This window comes from Chionomys nivalis, chromosome 2 (assembly GCF_950005125.1).
Source record: "Chionomys nivalis chromosome 2, mChiNiv1.1, whole genome shotgun sequence".
NCBI lineage: Eukaryota > Metazoa > Chordata > Mammalia > Rodentia > Cricetidae > Chionomys > Chionomys nivalis.
The window spans coordinates 56615630-56634055 of record NC_080087.1 but is presented as its reverse complement, the minus strand read 5'-3'; the positions used below and the strand labels follow the sequence as shown (position 1 = coordinate 56634055).

Here is an 18426-nt window from a genome sequence, read left to right as displayed (position 1 = left end):
TAAAAGAATGGGAGGCCCTGAACAGCCCAACAAAGCAGCCTTGTCCCCAAAGAACAAGCTTATGTCCTTTCGTGGCAATGATAGTTCTGAGTTTTGATTTTCTTAGAACATTAGCTGTTCTTCCAAGATGATCAGTCACATTCCAGTGTGTGCATGCACATGCGTCCATGCATGTTTGTGTGTGTGTGTGCACATCTGCGTGCCTGTATGCATGCTTAGGTCTTTTTGTTTTTTTGATACTTTAATACCTTGAGACAGGGTCAGTCAACTGCAGCCTGCAGCCCACCACCTGTTTTTCCAAAATAGAGCTCTATAGCATCCAGCTGTCTCGGTCCATTCCAACTGCCCTAACAACAGGCCACAAACTGAATGGCTTAAACCAACAGTTCCTTATTGTCCCGATGGTTGAGACTGTCACAGCCAAAGTCAATTTGGCGCCTGGGGAAGACTCACTTTCTGGTTCATAGATGTTACGTGTGTGTGTGTGTGTGTGTGTGTGTGCCTTCCCTAGTAGAAGGGCAAAGGTCTCTCAAGGCCTAATCCTATTCAGAAGAACTAATTACCACCTCCCCAAACAACTAGAGCAAGTCTCCTTGTCTTTTCACCTTGGGGGTTAGGATTTCAACACACTCATTTTGTGGAAACACAAATACTCAAATGCCAGCAACCGATCCCCTGCCTCTTTATGTGGTATCTGTGGCTACTCTCATCCCACAGTGGCAAACTTGAATAGCTGTGGTCGGCAAAAGCTGAAATTCCAGCTCTCTGACCCAGCCCTAGCCTCGTGTCTCTTGTTAGACCCTGCCACAGTGAATGTGACCAAGATGGCACTGGGCGGCATGTCTACTTGTCACACATGGCTGTTGGGCACATGGAATGGAATTAGTGCAGTGAGAAACTAAAGTCCCCACTGATTTAACTTTAAGTAACTCACGATGAAATGTTGATAGACAAGGACGCGTGGCTAGAGGCCACAGTGTGTTGTCGCCTGCCCTCAGAAGTGCAAGTATCAACCAGCAGAATCCTCAGCTCTGAGACTCACAGACAAGCAGACTTCTTAGCTGAGGCTTTGGTGCCCAGCAAGGTAGGTAGATCCTTCACATATGCATGTATGTATGCATGTGTATGTGGTTAAATTCACATGACATGACAGTTACCATCTTACTCCTGGTAGGTGGCATTGAGAAGTTTCATTAACTGTCATGGTGCACTGTGGTCCTCAGCAAGTCTCCCCTTCTCTTCCCTCTCCCCCAGTCTCCTCTCCCTCCTCTCTTCGCTCTCCTTTCTCCTCTTCCTCCCTCCCTTTCTCTTTTTAATTTTTATTGACATTTAAGAGAACACACCCCAGAGCAGACAAGCTATACATCTCAGTAGTTGCCTGAGAAGGGAGAAAGAGAAAAGAAAGAGAATGCCATAATGTTGAGTTGGGCACAGAGGTCAGTTACGTGGCAGAGGAGCACCTAGAGGTGGGGAAGATGGTTTACAGAGAGCGGAGCCCAAAGAATTGGGTAAAGCATGCTTAAAATAGACAATGAATAAAAAAAATGGCCGGGCAGTGGTGGCGCACGCCTTTAATCCCAGCACTCAGGAGGCAGAGGGAGGCGGATCTCTGTGAATTTGAGGTCACCCTGATCTACAGGAGCTAGTTCTGGAACAAGAACCAAAGCTAAACAAAGAAACCCTGTCTCAAAAATCCAAAGGGGGAAGGAGAAAGAAAGAAGATGAAAGTTCCACTTTTCAGAGCAATTTGGAAAAGCAGGCACCTTCCTCTGTAAGCAGCTGTACTAAGAACCCACCCCCTTCTTAACCCTGGCCAGGTTTCTCAGCACTTCCAGAACATCTTCACGGAGCAGCAAAGGATGCGGACGTTCCCAGACTACGAGGCTGGGAGAGCTACAGTGCAGAATGTGTCAGGCCCTGCTGCTACCCTGAAAAAGAGAGCCGCCTGGACTCCCTTTGTGAAGGTAGGAGGCTACCGGGACCGCCGCCTGCCAGCAATGCCAAGACCTTCTCTGCAACTGAACAGGAACCCTGACACCACCAGGTCCCTCTCCTTAGTACCCAGAGCAAATTGACCTCTTGGACCTAGAGGACAGGCTGCCTGTCCTCAACAAACTTCATCCTGTGCACTGGGTTCCCCCACTCTTCCTACCTTAGCTCTTTGTTGAAGGTAGTCAGTCACACCACCATCTGAGCTAGAAGTTCCCCCAACACCAAACACCCATGCCGTAGATCTGAATGTCTTTCTTCTTTTGTTTACATATTCTGAGCCTGTTTGTTTTAAAAGGCAGAATTTACTTGTAGAACAGACTGGCCTTGTTCACTATACTATGTAGCCAAGGATGGCCTTGAACTCCTGGCTCTGCTGGTTCAGCTCCCTTAGTGATGGGGATACAGGTGTGTGCCACGATTCTTAGCTAAAGATCTCCTCAAAACATGCACACACACACGCACACACACATGCATACATGTGTGCATGCGCAGACATATAAACACACACACACGCACACACACTATTTTTGAGAGACACTCTTATGCTGTAGCAAGTTCAAGCTGGTCTTGAACTCATGCCAATCTTCCTGCCTTGACCTCTTAAGGGCTAGGGCTTGTAGGTGTGTATCACTATGCCAGGCTCCCTTTTCGGCTTTAATGACTTCATATGTGTGACAAGAACAAAGTCTGATACTCAGAAATATAATTGATTTGTGTAAAGCCACCACTTTAGTTTAAAACTATTACTGGATGTTTGCCACGTCGGGCTCTCGGGACTGAAGATGCAGGCTTCACAAACAAGGCTGAAGCACCAGGGTTAACCCAACAGCAGTAGTTGGTGAGAAGGTACAGCCACATCTCAAGAGCCAAACAGTCTGTATGAACCAGAAACACTCATTTAGCAGATCTAGACATCGAGTTAGGTTCCTGAGAGCCTGTGATCAAAGCATCACTTGGTACAGAGCCCTGCCAGCTCAGTGGCTCATACTTGTAATCCAGCACTTGGGAGGTTGAGGTAGGAACACTGCCCCAGCTCACGAACAGCCTGGGTTACACATTGAGTCCAACCCAGGTTGGGACATGGTAGTTTCAGCTAGAGAGTGAGATCGTATTTTGCAAAAAGAAGAAGATGATGAAGAAAGAGAAAAAAACACACCAAAACCGAGCCTTTTTAAATGTATTTTTTGTTTAAAGATGCTCTGATTAATGCATATCATTGTTTCATAAACATTAAACTTCACTATTAGAAGTACTCCAACTCCATGTAAATGATGTTTATCTAACATGTCTTCTCCAGAAACTGTTGCAGCCTTCTAGTGCAGGACTGAAAACATAGCTAGCACTAAAGATTCTTTTTAGGAACAATTTCACCAACAAAAAGGACAATGAACATGGCTCTAAACAAAACACAGAAGGGACACTTGTCTCCAGTGTCCTTAAGGTAGAATATTATCTTACTCAGTCTTGGCTGGGAATGTGCCCACTGTCCCCAACTCTGTGCCAGTCTATCAGTGACCATGGTTGACACTGAGGTCACAAATACATTTTAATGAGTAGGCAAAATTGAAAATGTAGAATCCGTGTTTGATAAGACTTGACGGTTGTACGAATGGAAGGAATCTCTTTTTAAAAGATTAAATATATGTAATTCTGTGTGTGTGTGTGTGTGTGTGTTTGCACACGCGGGTATGCACGCACGCACCTGCCTGAGTGTATCGCAAGCCTGCAGGTATCACTTTACTCCAGAAGAGGGCACCAGATCCCCTGGAATTTGAGCTATAGGTAGTTGTACATTGCCAGATGTGTGTGCTGGGTACCAGACTTGGAAAGGAAGGTCTGATGGGATTTGTTGCCGTTGCTATCTGTTCAGACTGCTTTGATGAAGTACAATGAAGCATGTAGCTCTAAGCAAAGTGATTTTGCTTTTCACATTTCTGGAGGCTGAGCAGGTCTGCCTGCCAGCACAGCGGGGAATCTGACAAGGACTCTTCCAGGGAACAGACAGCTGACTTTTGCCCTTCCCTTCCATGGTGGGAGAGACGCGCAGCAGCCTCGGGCCTCTTATGAGGGGCTGATCTTAGTCACGAGGGCTCTGCTGCTATGAACTTATCCCCTCTGAAGTCACACTTGCCTATAGCATCATGTTGCAGGGTGGGTTTCAATGTGAATCTTGGAGAGACAGAGCCCACCTGTAAAGGTGGGCTGGAAGGAACCAAAGATTGTTCTCCATCTGGGGATTGAACTCAGGCAGTCAGTGTAGGTGGAGCAGACCCTGTATCTTAGAATTAACCCCCAAACGTAGACATTATGGAGGTACTTGGGTAGACCAGTCAGGAGTGCCCACTAAAACATGGCATTGTCATCTACAGTTTGGGAACTGCACAGCTGAGTTAAAAAAAAAAAAAAAACCTGGTTTTAGGTAAGTTCATTATTTTGTGTACAGTTGCATTCCTAGATGTTCTTGGCCACAGGCGGCCTCATGGGGTCTGCAAACCATGTTCATACCTATTTGGGCTGAGATATGAATTTGAGAATTGCCAGCATATTGATGATGTGATTTATAGCTACAGAGTTAAGTTTAGAGATATGGTTTCTGGATAGGAAAGATGAAGTCTTTAATATGGAGTCCTCAGGACTCTGGTGGCTTCTCCCTCTGCTCATGATGATGTCCCCAGTGATGGCGGCTCTCGGCTCCTTCCTGCTTGTGTGCTGCATGGTAGAGTCTACCTGGAACTCCCGTGTGGCCTAGACCAAGTGCCAGCAAGAACTGCAGGCTCCCTTCATAGCTTGGTGACCTGGGCAGACCCTTCCCAAGGCCTCACATCCCCCGGGCAAACCTCCAAGCAGGGACACAGATCTCCTTTGGCAGGTTCTCAGGTCTTTCTCTGTGTGGCTTCTCGTGAGACACATGAACATATCTATCCACTAGGTCAAGCCAAAATGTGACCCTTGGCAGAAGAAGATATTAGCCAGACTCAAAGAGCGGAAGAGAATAGATGAACTAATGCAACTCCAGTCAAAGATTTTGAAGGTGAGAAAATAGCCATAGACAGGTAAGAGGCTTGCCAAACAAACATCATCCTCAAAAACCGTGGGGTTTTCTTTCTTTCTAAGAAAAAAGCAAAAAAAAAAAAAAAAAAGAAGAAGAAGAACAACAACAAAATGACATGTGTTCACTCTGAAAGCTTTATTTTTGAGCTTTTTATTTAAAAAATAATAATTTGCTTTTCTATGTATGGATGTTTTGCCTGCACGGTATGTGTGCGCCATAAGCATGCCTAATGCCGTGGAGGCCAGAAGAGGGTGTAGGGTTCCTAAGACAGGAATTGTCAACAGCTAGGAGCCATCTGTGAGGTCCTGGGAATGGAACCTGGGTCCTCTAAAAGAGCAGGCAGAGCTATTATTCTTGGAGTCAACTCTTTGAACTCTTTGTTAGAACTTTCTAATCTAAGCAGCAAACTAGCTTAACTTTCAAGGAGAGAATAAAAATTGTCAACTCCCCGAGTTTGGTAGTTCATGCACACCTTTCATCCCAGAAATCTGCAAAGGCAGATGGGTCTCTGTGAGTTCAAGGCCATCCTGGTCTGCACGGAGTCCCAGATGAGCCAGGGTGACAGCAAAATCCTGTCTTAAAAAGGAAAAAAAGAGAAAACTATCAAAAGAGTTGGTTTTGCTTCAATGCTGAGCTGTGTATGGTGTTCATCTAACTGTCTAGCCTGCTTCAACTTGAACTTCCTCATCTTCGACACAAGAATGTGGGTGAAAATCATTTTCTGCCTTAGTTACTTAAGTGCAGAGTTCATTATGCTAAATATGTCCACGTTGTTGGGCCATGAATCTCCAGAACATTTGTGTGTTGCGGCACTGACGCTCTGCCAGCATTGAACAATCCCCCAGCATCCCCTCCTCCCAGCTCCCCCCCACAACAACCACCCTACTTCCTCTTTCTGTGAATTTGGCTCTTTTGATACCTCAGATGAACGCAATCCTGAACGACTTAGCCTCTCTGTGACTGGCCTACTCAGCTAGCACAATGTCTTTGAGGGACATCCATACTGGAAAATTTGTTAGAAATTTCTTCCCTTTCAAGGCCAAATAGCAATCCCTTGGAAGCATCTACGAAGGTCTAGTCATCCACCTGTCGAGGAATATCACGGATACTGTGGACATTGCTACGAACACTGTGTACACGTATCCGAGGTCTTGTTTTCCATTCTTTTTGGTGTATACCCAGAAATAAACTAGCTGAACCATATATTAATTCTGTTTGTCTTCTTAGTCTTTGGTGTTTATGGTAGCAGCTACCCTTCTATAGAAACTACGGCAGACAGCACCACTCTGGAGGGGCTGAGAATATTCCCACCAACTTCTTGGTTCAAGTCCTTAGTCCTGAGGCTAAATTCTTATTTAGTAATTAGGTTTTGTTGTTAAATTGGAAGAGCTCTTTATATACTCTATTTTGCTTGTCAGGTACTTTACATATTCTGTTTCCTTTAGCAGATCTATGACTAGAAAGTGTTTTCTCCCATTCTATAGGCTACTTTCTGGTTCTGTTTATATATCCTTTGAGTCAGAAAAGCTTTTTTTAGTTTTGTGGTGTGGCATTTTTCACTTTTCACCCCCATCACTGACTTTTGATGTAAAAAAAAATAAAACAACAACAACCAACAACCATCCAACCCAAACACCCAACAGTCAAATGAACCAACCCAGGGATGGAGCCATGGTGCAGCAGTTAAAGCTGTGGGCCCAGTTGTTCTTGCAGTGGGCCCGATTCTTTCCCTGGCCCTACGTGGTGGCTCACACCATCTGTGACTCCAGTTCCAGGGCACCTGACGCCCTCTTCTGACCTCCAGAGGCACCAAGTACACGTGTGGTACATGTACACACATGTAGGTAAAACACTCAATACATTAAATAAATGTATTTATTTTATGTAAATACATATTTATGTATTTATGTATTTACATAAAATAAATCTAAAACAATTTTTGTTATTTATTTTTATCTTATGTGCATAGGTGTTAGGTCCCCTGGAACTGGAGTTACAGACAGTTGTGAGCTGTTGTGTGGGTTCTGGGAATTGAACCTAGGTCCTTGGAAGAGCAGTCAGTGCTCTTAATCTCTGAAACATATCTCCAGCTCCCCTAAAAAAAATTAACTTGGGGCTGGAGAGATGGTTCAGTGGTTAAGAGCATTGTCTGCTCTTCCAAAGGTTCTGAGTTCAATTCCCGGCAACCACATGGTGGCTCACGACCATCTGTAATGATGTCTGGCACCCTCTTCTGGCCTGCAGACATACACACAGACAGAATATTGTATACATAATAAATAAATAATAAATATTAAAAAAAATTTTAACTCACAAAAAATTGCCAAGTCCATTATTACGAAGCTTTTCTGCTTCCTTCTGAGTTTTGAACTTTTAGGGCTTAACTTCATGTCTTTAATTCATATAAATCAACGTTTACATACAAGAATGAAACTTCTCTGTTCTTCATTTGGCTATTTGGTTTTCCAGCACCATTAATGCAGACAGTATCTGTTTCCATTTGGTGGTCTCGGTATCCTTGACCACGTGTGTGGAGTTTATCTCTGAGCTCCATTGACCTGTAGCCTGTCCTTACGCCACACCATACTATTTTGACTACTGATATTTATTTTCAATACTTTCTAAATTCAGGGAGTGTGAGTCCTCCAGCCTCATTCTTTTTCCAAATTGTTTGGCTCTTGAGATTCCACGTTAATTTTATGATGAATTTTTTTTTCCTATACTTACAACACGTTTCTGGGATTTTGACAGTATTGGATTAAACAGCCTTTAGAATTCATTGAGATATTAAAATGATGCAGTGGCATGTGTGTCGTTGGTAGGTCGGTTCTGGGATCATTACTCGATTCGTTGCCTCCAGATGAGAAGGGACGTTTATTCAGCTTCTGCACACTGGGCGTCTTACAGCAATCTAGGAAGAGATATCGTTAGTATTCGGGTCAGGTTGACACGCACTGCTCTGCAGACGGCAGGGGATAAGTTCAGGTCTGTGACCTTAGGAAGCCTGTGCTGCCTCCTTCTCTGTCTCCTGCCTCTTCCTAACAGGACAAATTTGCACCCAGAGCTGGTGGGGGTTTCTTATTTCACTGGTGCGACCCCTTGTGAGGATGCTCTCTGATGTTGTCCTGGAGGCTGCCTCTGAATTTTAAATAAGCTGGCATGTATATCTGAATTTATACGGTGTCAAGTGGATGCATGGATCTGGGTATTCATAATATTTGAGTTTAATTAATTTTTTCTGCTATGAAATTTATTAAAAGAACTTTTAGTGTGTTTTGGATTACATTATATATGCTAAAATCATTAATACACCTGAAAATATAAGCATTAGTTTCAACACATAGATTTATAAATATTTTATTTTTGCAAGGTCATCAAGATACCATTTAGTTGGGCTGGTCTTTACTTAAATGGCCTTTTACCTTAGTAGTCCAAGTAAAAAATTCACTCCATGCAAAAAAAAAGAAAATGGGCCTTAAGTACCCAAAGGAAGACAAAAAGTAGCTAAAAAAATTGACAAGAAAGGAAATTAGTAACTTAGAAAAAAATGACAAGAAAGGGGGAAAAACAAGAGTCAATTTTTCAATACTAAGAGCATTAGGTTGTCTTTTATTCTCAGTTGAAAATACTTAAGTTAATCTTAACACTCTCCAGACCTTATGACCTGCATGACCTTATTTCTAATTTCATATAAAAGTTCCATAGGCTAGCCGGGCGGTGGTGGCGCACGCCTTTAATCCCAGCACTCGGGAGGCAGAGGCAGGCGGATCTCTGTGAGTTCGAGACCAGCCTGGTCTACAAGAGCTAGTTCCAGGACAGGCTCCAAAGCCACAGAGAAACCCTGTCTCGAAAAACCAAAAAGAATTCAAAACCAAAAAGTATTCAAACAAGAAAAGAGGATTTTTTAAAAATAGGATTTTAAAAAATGTATATTTCTCAAAAGGTAAAAATATGAACACAGAGAAAACCCTCTGAGGTGCTTACTTTGCCTCTCTAACTCCTGAAAGGTCTTAAAAGTCTGAATGATACTTAAGGTTTATGTTCCATGTTGCAGACATAGCCAAGTGAGGAGTGAATGTTTCTAATGGGTGAGGCCCTGGCTTGATCTACAGCAACACCCCCCCCAAAAGGATTTATAATAGCTGAACTGTCCTTTTAATGTATTTTTAGTGGTAGAAGGGTAATTTCTTCCTAGAAGATAGTATTATGTAGACTTGTTTAAAATCTTCAAAGGGTGAGTTATAGAACAAAATTAGATTGTTTTCCTTCAAATGGGTATGTTTTGTTCTGAATGATTCACTAAAGGCAATTTCAGCCAAACTAGTAAATTTAACTAACTTCAAAGAAATGTTGAAAGAATTTTTAAATTTCTCTGTATAAATACCTATTTTAAAAATTAGAAACAGTTCAAGTTTGGGAATTAATGTGAAATCAAGTTTCAGTATATTTACTGAACATTACAATGGAAAAGGCATCAAGGTAATTCATATTTGAAGGCAGATATGAAATACTTACACCATAAATAACTTTACTTTTGGTTGTGATTCATGTTAAGATTTATTTATTCATTATGTACAGTGTTCTGTCTGCATGTATGCCTGCAGGCCAGAAGAGGGTGCCGGTTCTCATTACAGATGGTTGTAAGCCATGATGTGGTTACTGGGAATTGAACTCAGGACCTCTGGAAGAGTAGTCAGTGCCCTTAACCTCTGAGCCATCTTTCCAGCCCGTGTTTGTGATTCTTAATAATTACTAAGGGCATGTGTCATTTGAGTTTAATAAATTTTTAACACAGGTCTCATGTTTTTTAGTCTGACCTCAGGCTCACTTATGTAGCTAAGGCTGGCCTTGAACTTCTGATCCTCTGGCGTCCAGTTCTCAAGTGCTGGGATTACAGGTGTACCACCCGTGGCAGCTTCATGCCGTGAGGAGATAGAAGCTACAATTGCATGCTAACCAAGCACTCTGTCAACTGAGTCAGGCCTCAGCCTGATTTTGAGAGAAAGAAGTCTCACTTAAGGCTCCTTCCAGATTCTTGAGAAGGAACCCAGGTGCCAGCGAGATGGGTCAGTAGGTATAGGCCCTCTCTTCCAAGCCCGACAACTTGAGTTTGATTCCCTGCACCCATATGATGGAGAGAGAACAGACTCTAGTGTTGTCCTCTGACCTGCACATACATGCTGTGACACCCATACACACACAGAGAGACAACACACACACACACACACACACACACACACACAGACATATATACACAGTCACACAACACATACAAATAAATAAATAACCCGGGTGGTAGTGGTGCACACCTTTAATCCCTTGTACTTCAGTCCCTTGTACTTGGGAGACAGAGGCAGGAGGATCACTATGAGTTCGAGGCCAGCCTGGTCTACAGAGCGAGTGCCAGGACAGGTAGGGCTACACAGAGAAACCATGTCTCAAAAAACCAAAATAGATAGATAGATGATGGATGGATGGATGGATGGATGGATGGATGGATGGATGGATGGATAGAGAGATAGATAGATGATAGAGAGATAGATAGATGATAGATAGATGATAGATGGATAGATAGACAGATGATAGATAGATAGATGATAGATAGATAGATAGATGATAGATAGATGAAAGATAGATAGATGATAGATAGATGATAGATAGATAGATAGATAGATAGATAGATAGATAGATGCATTTTTTAAAAAACGAAACAAAGCGACCTTCTTGCGTCTATTAACCGTCTCTTCTCCCTGCTCTGCTTAAGATTTCTGACCCTGTGAAGGCCATGCAGGTGCTCCAGGATCATGCTGCAAGGACAGTGACCATGGATCCACATCACTCCTCTCTTATGACTTCTCAGCCTTTGCATCCATGCAGCTATGATCACATCTGGCAGAGTATTTATAGCAACACCGACCTCTACCAGGTAGGACAGGAGCGAACAGTCTGTTTGCCTTTCCCCACCTTTGGCCCTATCCGTCACCTTTAGGACTTCACCCTCGATGTCAAAGCTCTATTATCTATGCAGGTTAATTACCATAATCAGAAGGAGGGGCGTACAGCTGTGTGCTGTACACCTTCATTCTGCCTGCCATAGGCCCCCACAGATGCGTGCCGGCAAGGCTGCAAGCCCTGTGCTGACAAGAGCTGAGTGCCCAGCCGATGGACCCTTTGTGTGCTGTTAGTGGGGCTGTATTGCAGCAGGGGCTTCTAGGGGAAACACCCCCAAATAAGAAGAGAATGAATATAAACAGTGCAAAGAGGCCAGCCCACTGGTGGTGCAGAGGAGATGGCATATGTGGGCGAGAAAGGACAGCAAAAGAGAAGCCACCCTTTTGATGCAGAGGGAAAGACAGGTTGTGAATGACCACAGACCCCGGACTAAAGAGTATGGTGTCCTGTAAGCAGAGTGATTTTAGGAGGATTTGTGTGGCAGCATCATGCGAGTTAAGCTGAAGAGGGAAGAGATCAAATTCACGAAGTCAGTCAGGAGACTGTCGTCTGAGAAAGACATGAAGCTGAGCCCTGAGAGGAATTTTCTACACAGCCTTAGTGGTCATTGTCTTGACTTTGGTGCCATGTGCTTTTGAAACTAGAATTTGCTAGTATCTGTTTGTGGTGTATTAGCTAATGTAGGATGGGAAGACCCAACTGTGTTCGTAGTCCTACAGGAAAGGTTGCTAGGAAAAGAGAGAGGGAAGGAAGGACATGGGAAATAGGTGAGCTTGGGGGAACAGGAGGGGAGGGCATGAAGGAACAGGGCAGAGGGGTGATCCTGAGGAAGAAAGCATGGTGTCACACCCTGGGAAGTGAGGAAGAAGTTTTATATGAGTGAAAGGTTAGGATGCAGGCACCGTGTCTGGTCCTGGCTCTGGGAGAGAGGCAAATGTCAGGTGAGAGGACCCGTGAGGAGCTCAGTGGCGACACCTGCAGGACCATGAAGGAGAGCCACGTAGCTAACAGGCCCTAGTGTTCCTTTCAAATAGCCTGATTGCTTGAACTTCTGAAGTGAACTGCAGAGTGATAGAAAATCATAGATATCAAAGGTGTGGGGAAGTTGAGGATGCTGGCGAGCATCCTGGGCCATCACTCCAGGCTGGAGAAAGTGGGAGCTTTGGCATTCCAGTGGGCTCCAGAGCGTCTGGAAGCAAACACAAATACAGCACTTGTGCACACACATATGTTTCTATTGTCTTATGTCATTTCAATCTGCTGAATACAGATCTAGAGAACCCAAAGAGAAACGCGTTGACATAGGTCAGCAGTAAAAGTGGCATATCAGCGCAGGTCACCTCGGCTCCCAGATTCCCCGTGGCACACCCAACTGTCAGTATGCTCTCTCCTCAGCTGGAGTCTTGCCAGTGCTGAAGGCTCACGTTGCCCTGTGGTATATATGTCGCTGTCAAGAGGAATATATATTAACAAGGGGACATTAAAGGTATCCGAGACTTCTGCTTCCTCACCCAAACGGACAGGAGAGAGGGCTGTGGAGAAAGCAAAAGACACAAGGCATACGCCTTGGGTATCTCTGAGCCTCGGCTTTTGTGGTGCTGAACCGTTTGCCCCAGTGGCTAATTAATTAATCACTCTCTGCCTGAGATTTCAGTTACCAACATCCGAGGCCCTGGGTGTGGTGACATGCTCCTCTAATCCCAGCACTTAGGAAGTGGAGGCAGGAGGATCAGAAGATCAAGGTCTACATAGCAGCTACATAGCAAGTTCAAAACTGATCTGGGCTACATGAGATCCTGTCTAAAAGAAAAAAGAAAAAAAGAAGAAAGAAAGGAAAAACGAAATAGAAAACCTTAAGCCTATAATCACAAATGTGTTCTCTCACTGGCTGAGAAAGCAGAGAGAGTTAAAGTCTCAGGGGCCTAATGGGTTAAAGGAGGCCAATAAGAGCAAGAGAGGGACAGGGGGACAGGGTGGAACTAGATGTTTGAAAATGTGCAGAAGCAGTGAGGTCCAAGCACCACTGGCCAGCAAGGGACCAGGGTGAGGAATGTTGGTGGCGCTTATGGCCAGAGGAATTTACCTCTGTGGGACCGTGTGGTGGCAAGCAGAGGGCTCGCGGTGACTTGTCTAGGTGTTCAGCAGAAAGCCTAAGTTAAGGCAATTGTATGGGAAGCCATGTTGGAAATGGACAAGGGAAGGCTCCCAGACTCCCGCTTGCCTTTCCTGAACCAGTGCAGAAGGAAAACTGACACTTCTACCTGAGCTCTGCTCCTCCCCTGGCAGGGGAGATGGGAACTCAGGTGGGATTGGTGTGGTCTTCTCTCATTAAAACTGTGTAGAAGGCAGTCAAAATAAGGGGAGGGGGAAGCCAGGCGGTGTGGCTCCCACCTATAATCCCAGCACTAGGGAGACTGAAGACTGCAGCAGGAGGTTTACCAAGAATTCTGGGGCAACCTGGGGTACAAGGTGAATTCCAGGGTACCCTGGGGTACAGGGTGAGTCCCAGGGCAACCTGGGGCACAGAGTGAGTTCCAGGGCAGCCAGGAGTACAGAGTGAGATACTGTCTTATGAGAACTGAGGAGAGGGAGGAAGGGAGAGGGAGGGAGGAGGAAGGAAACTACTCCTGGCTATTTGCTGATTTATGAACGTTATTCTTGGAATTGGCCAAAGACAGACAAATATGACCACTGTATTTTCAAGTTGATTTATGGTTGATAGATCATAAAGAGGCTTAGAATACTCATAAATGTTCAGATTCCAAGGTTGGAGCTTGAGACAGATAACACACACATCACATTACCTGCCTGTTCCCTCCTCTCCTCTTCCCTTCTCCTCCCTCCTCCCCTCCTCCCCTCCCTCCATCATTCCCTCTCTCCCTCCCTCCATCCTTCCCTCTCTCCCTCCCTCCATCCTTCCCTCCTGACTCTCTTCCTTCAACAGTTTTCTCCCATGCCTAGAATTGTGCTGGGCTCCAGGAATGGGTCCTACCCAATTCTTGCCCCCGGGAGGCATCCTATTGAAAATGAATTAGATATGGACATACAAGAGTTTCTCTGACATGTGAGCGCCATGAAGAGAACTATGGAGGGACACACTCTGATGGAAACTGCCTGGAAAAGAGCTTTCTGGGCAGGGTTGGAAGACAGCACTGTTTAGGAAAAGAAATTCTGAGTCAACAATCAATATTTTTTCTGAATTTTCCCATGAGTCAGAATTTGTGCCCTCTGCAAGTATTTCTGTCTATACAGAATCAGGGCCTGCTTGGGCTCACAGTACCGGTCTGAATGTTGAGTATCAGTCTGGCGGGCTCAAGATTGGTAAAGAGAGGCATCTGGGAGGTGCTGGAATGTGGGCATGGATCCAAGGCTTGAGTGCAGTTTTGCAAGCATGTAACTGTCAAGCTCCCTTTAGCGTCTGTGTGCGGGTCAGCACTCTGGCTCTGAAGCTGGCAAGTGGCAGCTAAGAGCCGCCAAGTATCTTCTCAAGGGCGCTGGGCAGGAGGCGGTGAGCGGGCGCCTTGACAGCTGTGAGAGGAGCGATCGTTAGCTCACCGCAGCCGGTCCCCAGGGGGAAAGCTGCTCTTCAGTAAAGCTTTCCTCAGGGTTTTCACTTTTCAATAAAACGATTATTTTTTACAGTTCAAGGCTTACAGAAAAGTTGCATAGGCTTCTCCTGCCACTGGTATCTTACATTGTTACATTATTACTGCGCCAACCTGTCCTGGCGATATTGTCAGCTGAGCTCGGTGCAGGAGATTTCAGCCCTGTTGACTTTGTCTACTTCGTTAGCTTTGCAGCTTTCGCCGGGTTTCCCACTGGAGTCAGTATTTCTTTCTTAAAAGAAAATTTTAGTGTTTTGTTTGTTTGTTTTCGTTTTGTTTTTCATCTGAGACCAGGTTTCACTATGTAGCCCTGGCCGTCCTGGAACTCTCTACATAGACCAGACTGACCTTGAACTCACAGAGATTCTCCTGCCTCTGCCTCCTGAGGGCTGGGAATAAAGGCATGCACCATCATGCTCTGCAAAAAAACTCGTCCTTCTAGAATATTCAAACATAAGTGAAGAATTGGATTTCTTGAGACTGCCCAACCCCTATGCTTAGCCCTCATCTCTGTGATAAGTGTGGTGACTGCTCCCATCCATATGAATACATCTGTTAAAATACACATAGGAGAGGTTTATGTTTGGATTTTTCTATTTAAATAACATGTCATTCCATGTGAATATCTTTCTATCATTTGATTTTTCTATGTGATAATATATCTGGGGAATCTGTCTCTACTGCTCTCTCTCTCTCTCTCTCTCATGTGTGTATGCATGCACACACGCATTTGTGTTTGCACACATGCACATTGCACGTTGGAGGCTAGAGGTCAATACCAAGTGTCTCCCTTAACCTCTGTCCACCTTATATTTTGAGACAGGATCTCTCACTGAACCTGAAGCTCAATGATTGGCTAGGCCACTGCCCTGCAAGTACCAGAGATCCTCCTGTCTCCACCTCCCCAGTGCTGGGATTACAGGCATGTGTCAAAGATTTTACACAAATACTGAGGACTGAACCTATGTTTCCAAGTTTGCACAGTAAGCCTGGTTGTCCCAGCTGCCCCAAACTGAAACAATCACACAGAAACCATATAAATTAAATCACTGCTTGACCCATTAGCTCGAGCTTCTTATTGTCTGACTCTTACATATTAATTTTACCCATTTCTATTAATCTGTGTATCACCATGTGGCTGTGACTTACTGGCTAAAGTCCCAGCATCTGTCTTCGGTGGGGCTACATGTCGTCTCTCTGACTCCACCCTTCTTTCTCACAGCATACAGCCTAGCTTTCCCCACTTAGTTCTGTTCTTCCCTGCCATAGGCTCAAAGCAATTCTTTATTCATTAACCAATAGAAGCAACACATAGACAGAAGGACCTCCCACACCATTTCCTCTTTCCTGTTTAAACAAAAAGAAAGGCTTTAACTTTAACATAGTAAAATTACATATAATAAAACAGTTATCAAGAAAGAATTATAGTTACAATATTTATATCTACTTTATCTCTTATCATAACTAAGGAAAACTATAACTATAAATTCTTCAACTCCATCAAAGACTCCAGAAGGATATGATATTACCTAAGTAAACAGGAAGTACATTGTAAGCAACTTCCAAAACTCTAAAATTGACAGAAACATCTTGCTGCCTGGACAGTCACCGAAAGTTCTCATGCATCGTTGGAGCATCCACCTTTAGCCACAGGTCCATAATGTCCAGCAGACTTTTTCATGAAGTAGGAAATTTCAAAGACAGTTCCACCTGTATTGGTAGTTTGTTAGTCACTTTCTTCTGTGTCCTGCAGAATGTCTAGCAGACATTTTCAATTCTTTCATGAAGCAGGAACCCTGAAGAATCATCTCACCTTTAGGCAAGTCCAAAAGTCATTTCTTTGCGGGTTCTGCATGGCCAGTTCATTAAGCAGTTCAAGCAAGAGCAGTTTCTTGCCCAAATGGCTAAGCAGCTCCACAAGGAGCCTCTTCAATGCCCATCTTCCTCTTGAAGTAGATTGGTGCTGCCAGGAGCAGATGTGTCTCACTGTCATGAAAAGCCCTAAGTTCTTAAAACATTTAAAATGCCATATTCTGAAAGTCTCTGAAAGATTTGAAGAATACCTATCTAACTGAAATATATCTCTATATATCTAGAAAACCTAACATGACCACAAACTTGACTATTATAAATGATTATCTATTAACCTATATTTCTTAATTATACATTACATTTCTAAATGAGTTGGATAAACACAATGCCTTAATCAAGGTCAGAAATACATATAAACAGTATAACAAAATTGACCTTAAATTTGTACCAATAAACCAAGATCCATACCAAATCTGTATAGCATATCCCCTTTTAAATGTAACATTTATAGACAGTATTTGGGAAGATGGGTGTAGTTTTCTCCAAACTTCTTCCTGCTGTTTATTGGACAAAGTAATTTCTTGAGGGGTGTTCAAGGCAACCTTTCAAGGGTCTTAGTCCATCAAACCATATTAGTCTGGAAGCAGTCCACAGGTTCTCATCCTGTATGGAAACAAAAAAGTAATGTATCTTTAGATTCAAATTTTGAATTCAAGATACTTTGAAATATATATGTTGGCTTAATTTAGCAGTCCCTAGAATCAAATGTCTCTCTGCAATCAAAAAATTCAAAGATAACACAATAATATGCATAATCCAGACTGTGAATTTTCCATCTTTAGGTGGCTTGTTTTTACTTTATTACTTTTTCTACAAGTTTCTATGTTTTAATAGTATGCCTCTCTATTATATGCTACAGGTTACATGGTCATCCATGAATAGCCCTAGCCAAAATCTTCTCTTATTAAAAACCAGGTCTAGGAACTAGAAAGACAGTTCAGCTAATAAAGTGTTTGCTGAAGGAGCTAGGGTCCAAGATGGGTATACTGGCTGGATTTATTATGTCAGCTTGACACAAGCTAGTCATCAGAGAGGAGGGAACTTCAACTAAGGTCTCTAAAGATCTAGCTATAAGGCATTTTCAATTAGTGATCAATGGGGTTCCATTATGCCCTGTTATGGGTGGTGCCATCCCTGGGTTGGTGGTCCTGGGTTCTATAAGAAAGCAGGCCGAGGAAGCCAAGGGAAGCAAGCCGGTAAGCAGCACTCTTTCACCGCCTCTGCATCAGCTGCTGCATTTGGGTTCCTGCCCTGCTTCAGTTCCTGTCCTGACTTCCTTTGGCGATGAGCTGCAATGTGGAAGTGTCAGTCAAATCAACCCTCTCCTCCCCAAGTTTCTTTTTGGTCGTGGCGTTTTGTTGCAGCAATAGAAATTGTAGCTGAGACGCTGGGCATGGTGCATATATTTGACATCCCAGCCCTGGGGACGTGAAAGTAGCCAGATTTCTGGAATTTGCTGGCAGTCAGACGTGCCTGATCAGTGGGCCCTGGGTGCCAGTGAGAGACCTCCAAAAACAAGATGGACGGCTCCTGCAGAGCAACATTCAAGGTTGCTCTCAGACCTCTCCACACATACAAACCAGCATCCGTGTCATACACACATGCACACGCATGCACGCACACACACACACACACACACACACACTTGAACTTAAGTCAGATATGGTGGTTCATACCTGTAATCCCAGCACAAGTGAGGTAGAGACCAGAGAATCAAGAATTTGAGGCCAGCATGGCCTATATAATGAACTCCAGGCTATCCTCGTCTGCATGGTGAGATCTTGTGTCAAAAATAAAACACACAAGTAAACAAAATCAAAAACCAGACCTACAGGCTATGTGTGTGGTTCAGTGGTGGAGTGCTTGACTGATATTCTCAAGACCTGGAGGAATGCGAAGAAAGATGGGCCTTCTCTTCTTTCTTTCTTTCTTTCTTTCTTTCTTTCTTTCTTT

At 43.9% G+C, this 18426-nt stretch overlaps 1 protein-coding gene across 1 annotated transcript in view; it reads left to right on the top strand.

Annotated features, from left to right (window-relative positions):
• Positions 1-18426, top strand: part of LOC130869617 (uncharacterized) — a 182466-nt gene that overhangs the window by 37999 nt on the left and 126041 nt on the right. Inside the window, exons 9-11 of the mRNA XM_057761918.1 lie at positions 1818-1964; positions 4922-5023; positions 10809-10970. Of these exons, the coding sequence (XP_057617901.1) occupies positions 1818-1964; positions 4922-5023; positions 10809-10970 (411 nt within the window). The remainder of the gene's footprint in view (positions 1-1817; positions 1965-4921; positions 5024-10808; positions 10971-18426) is intronic.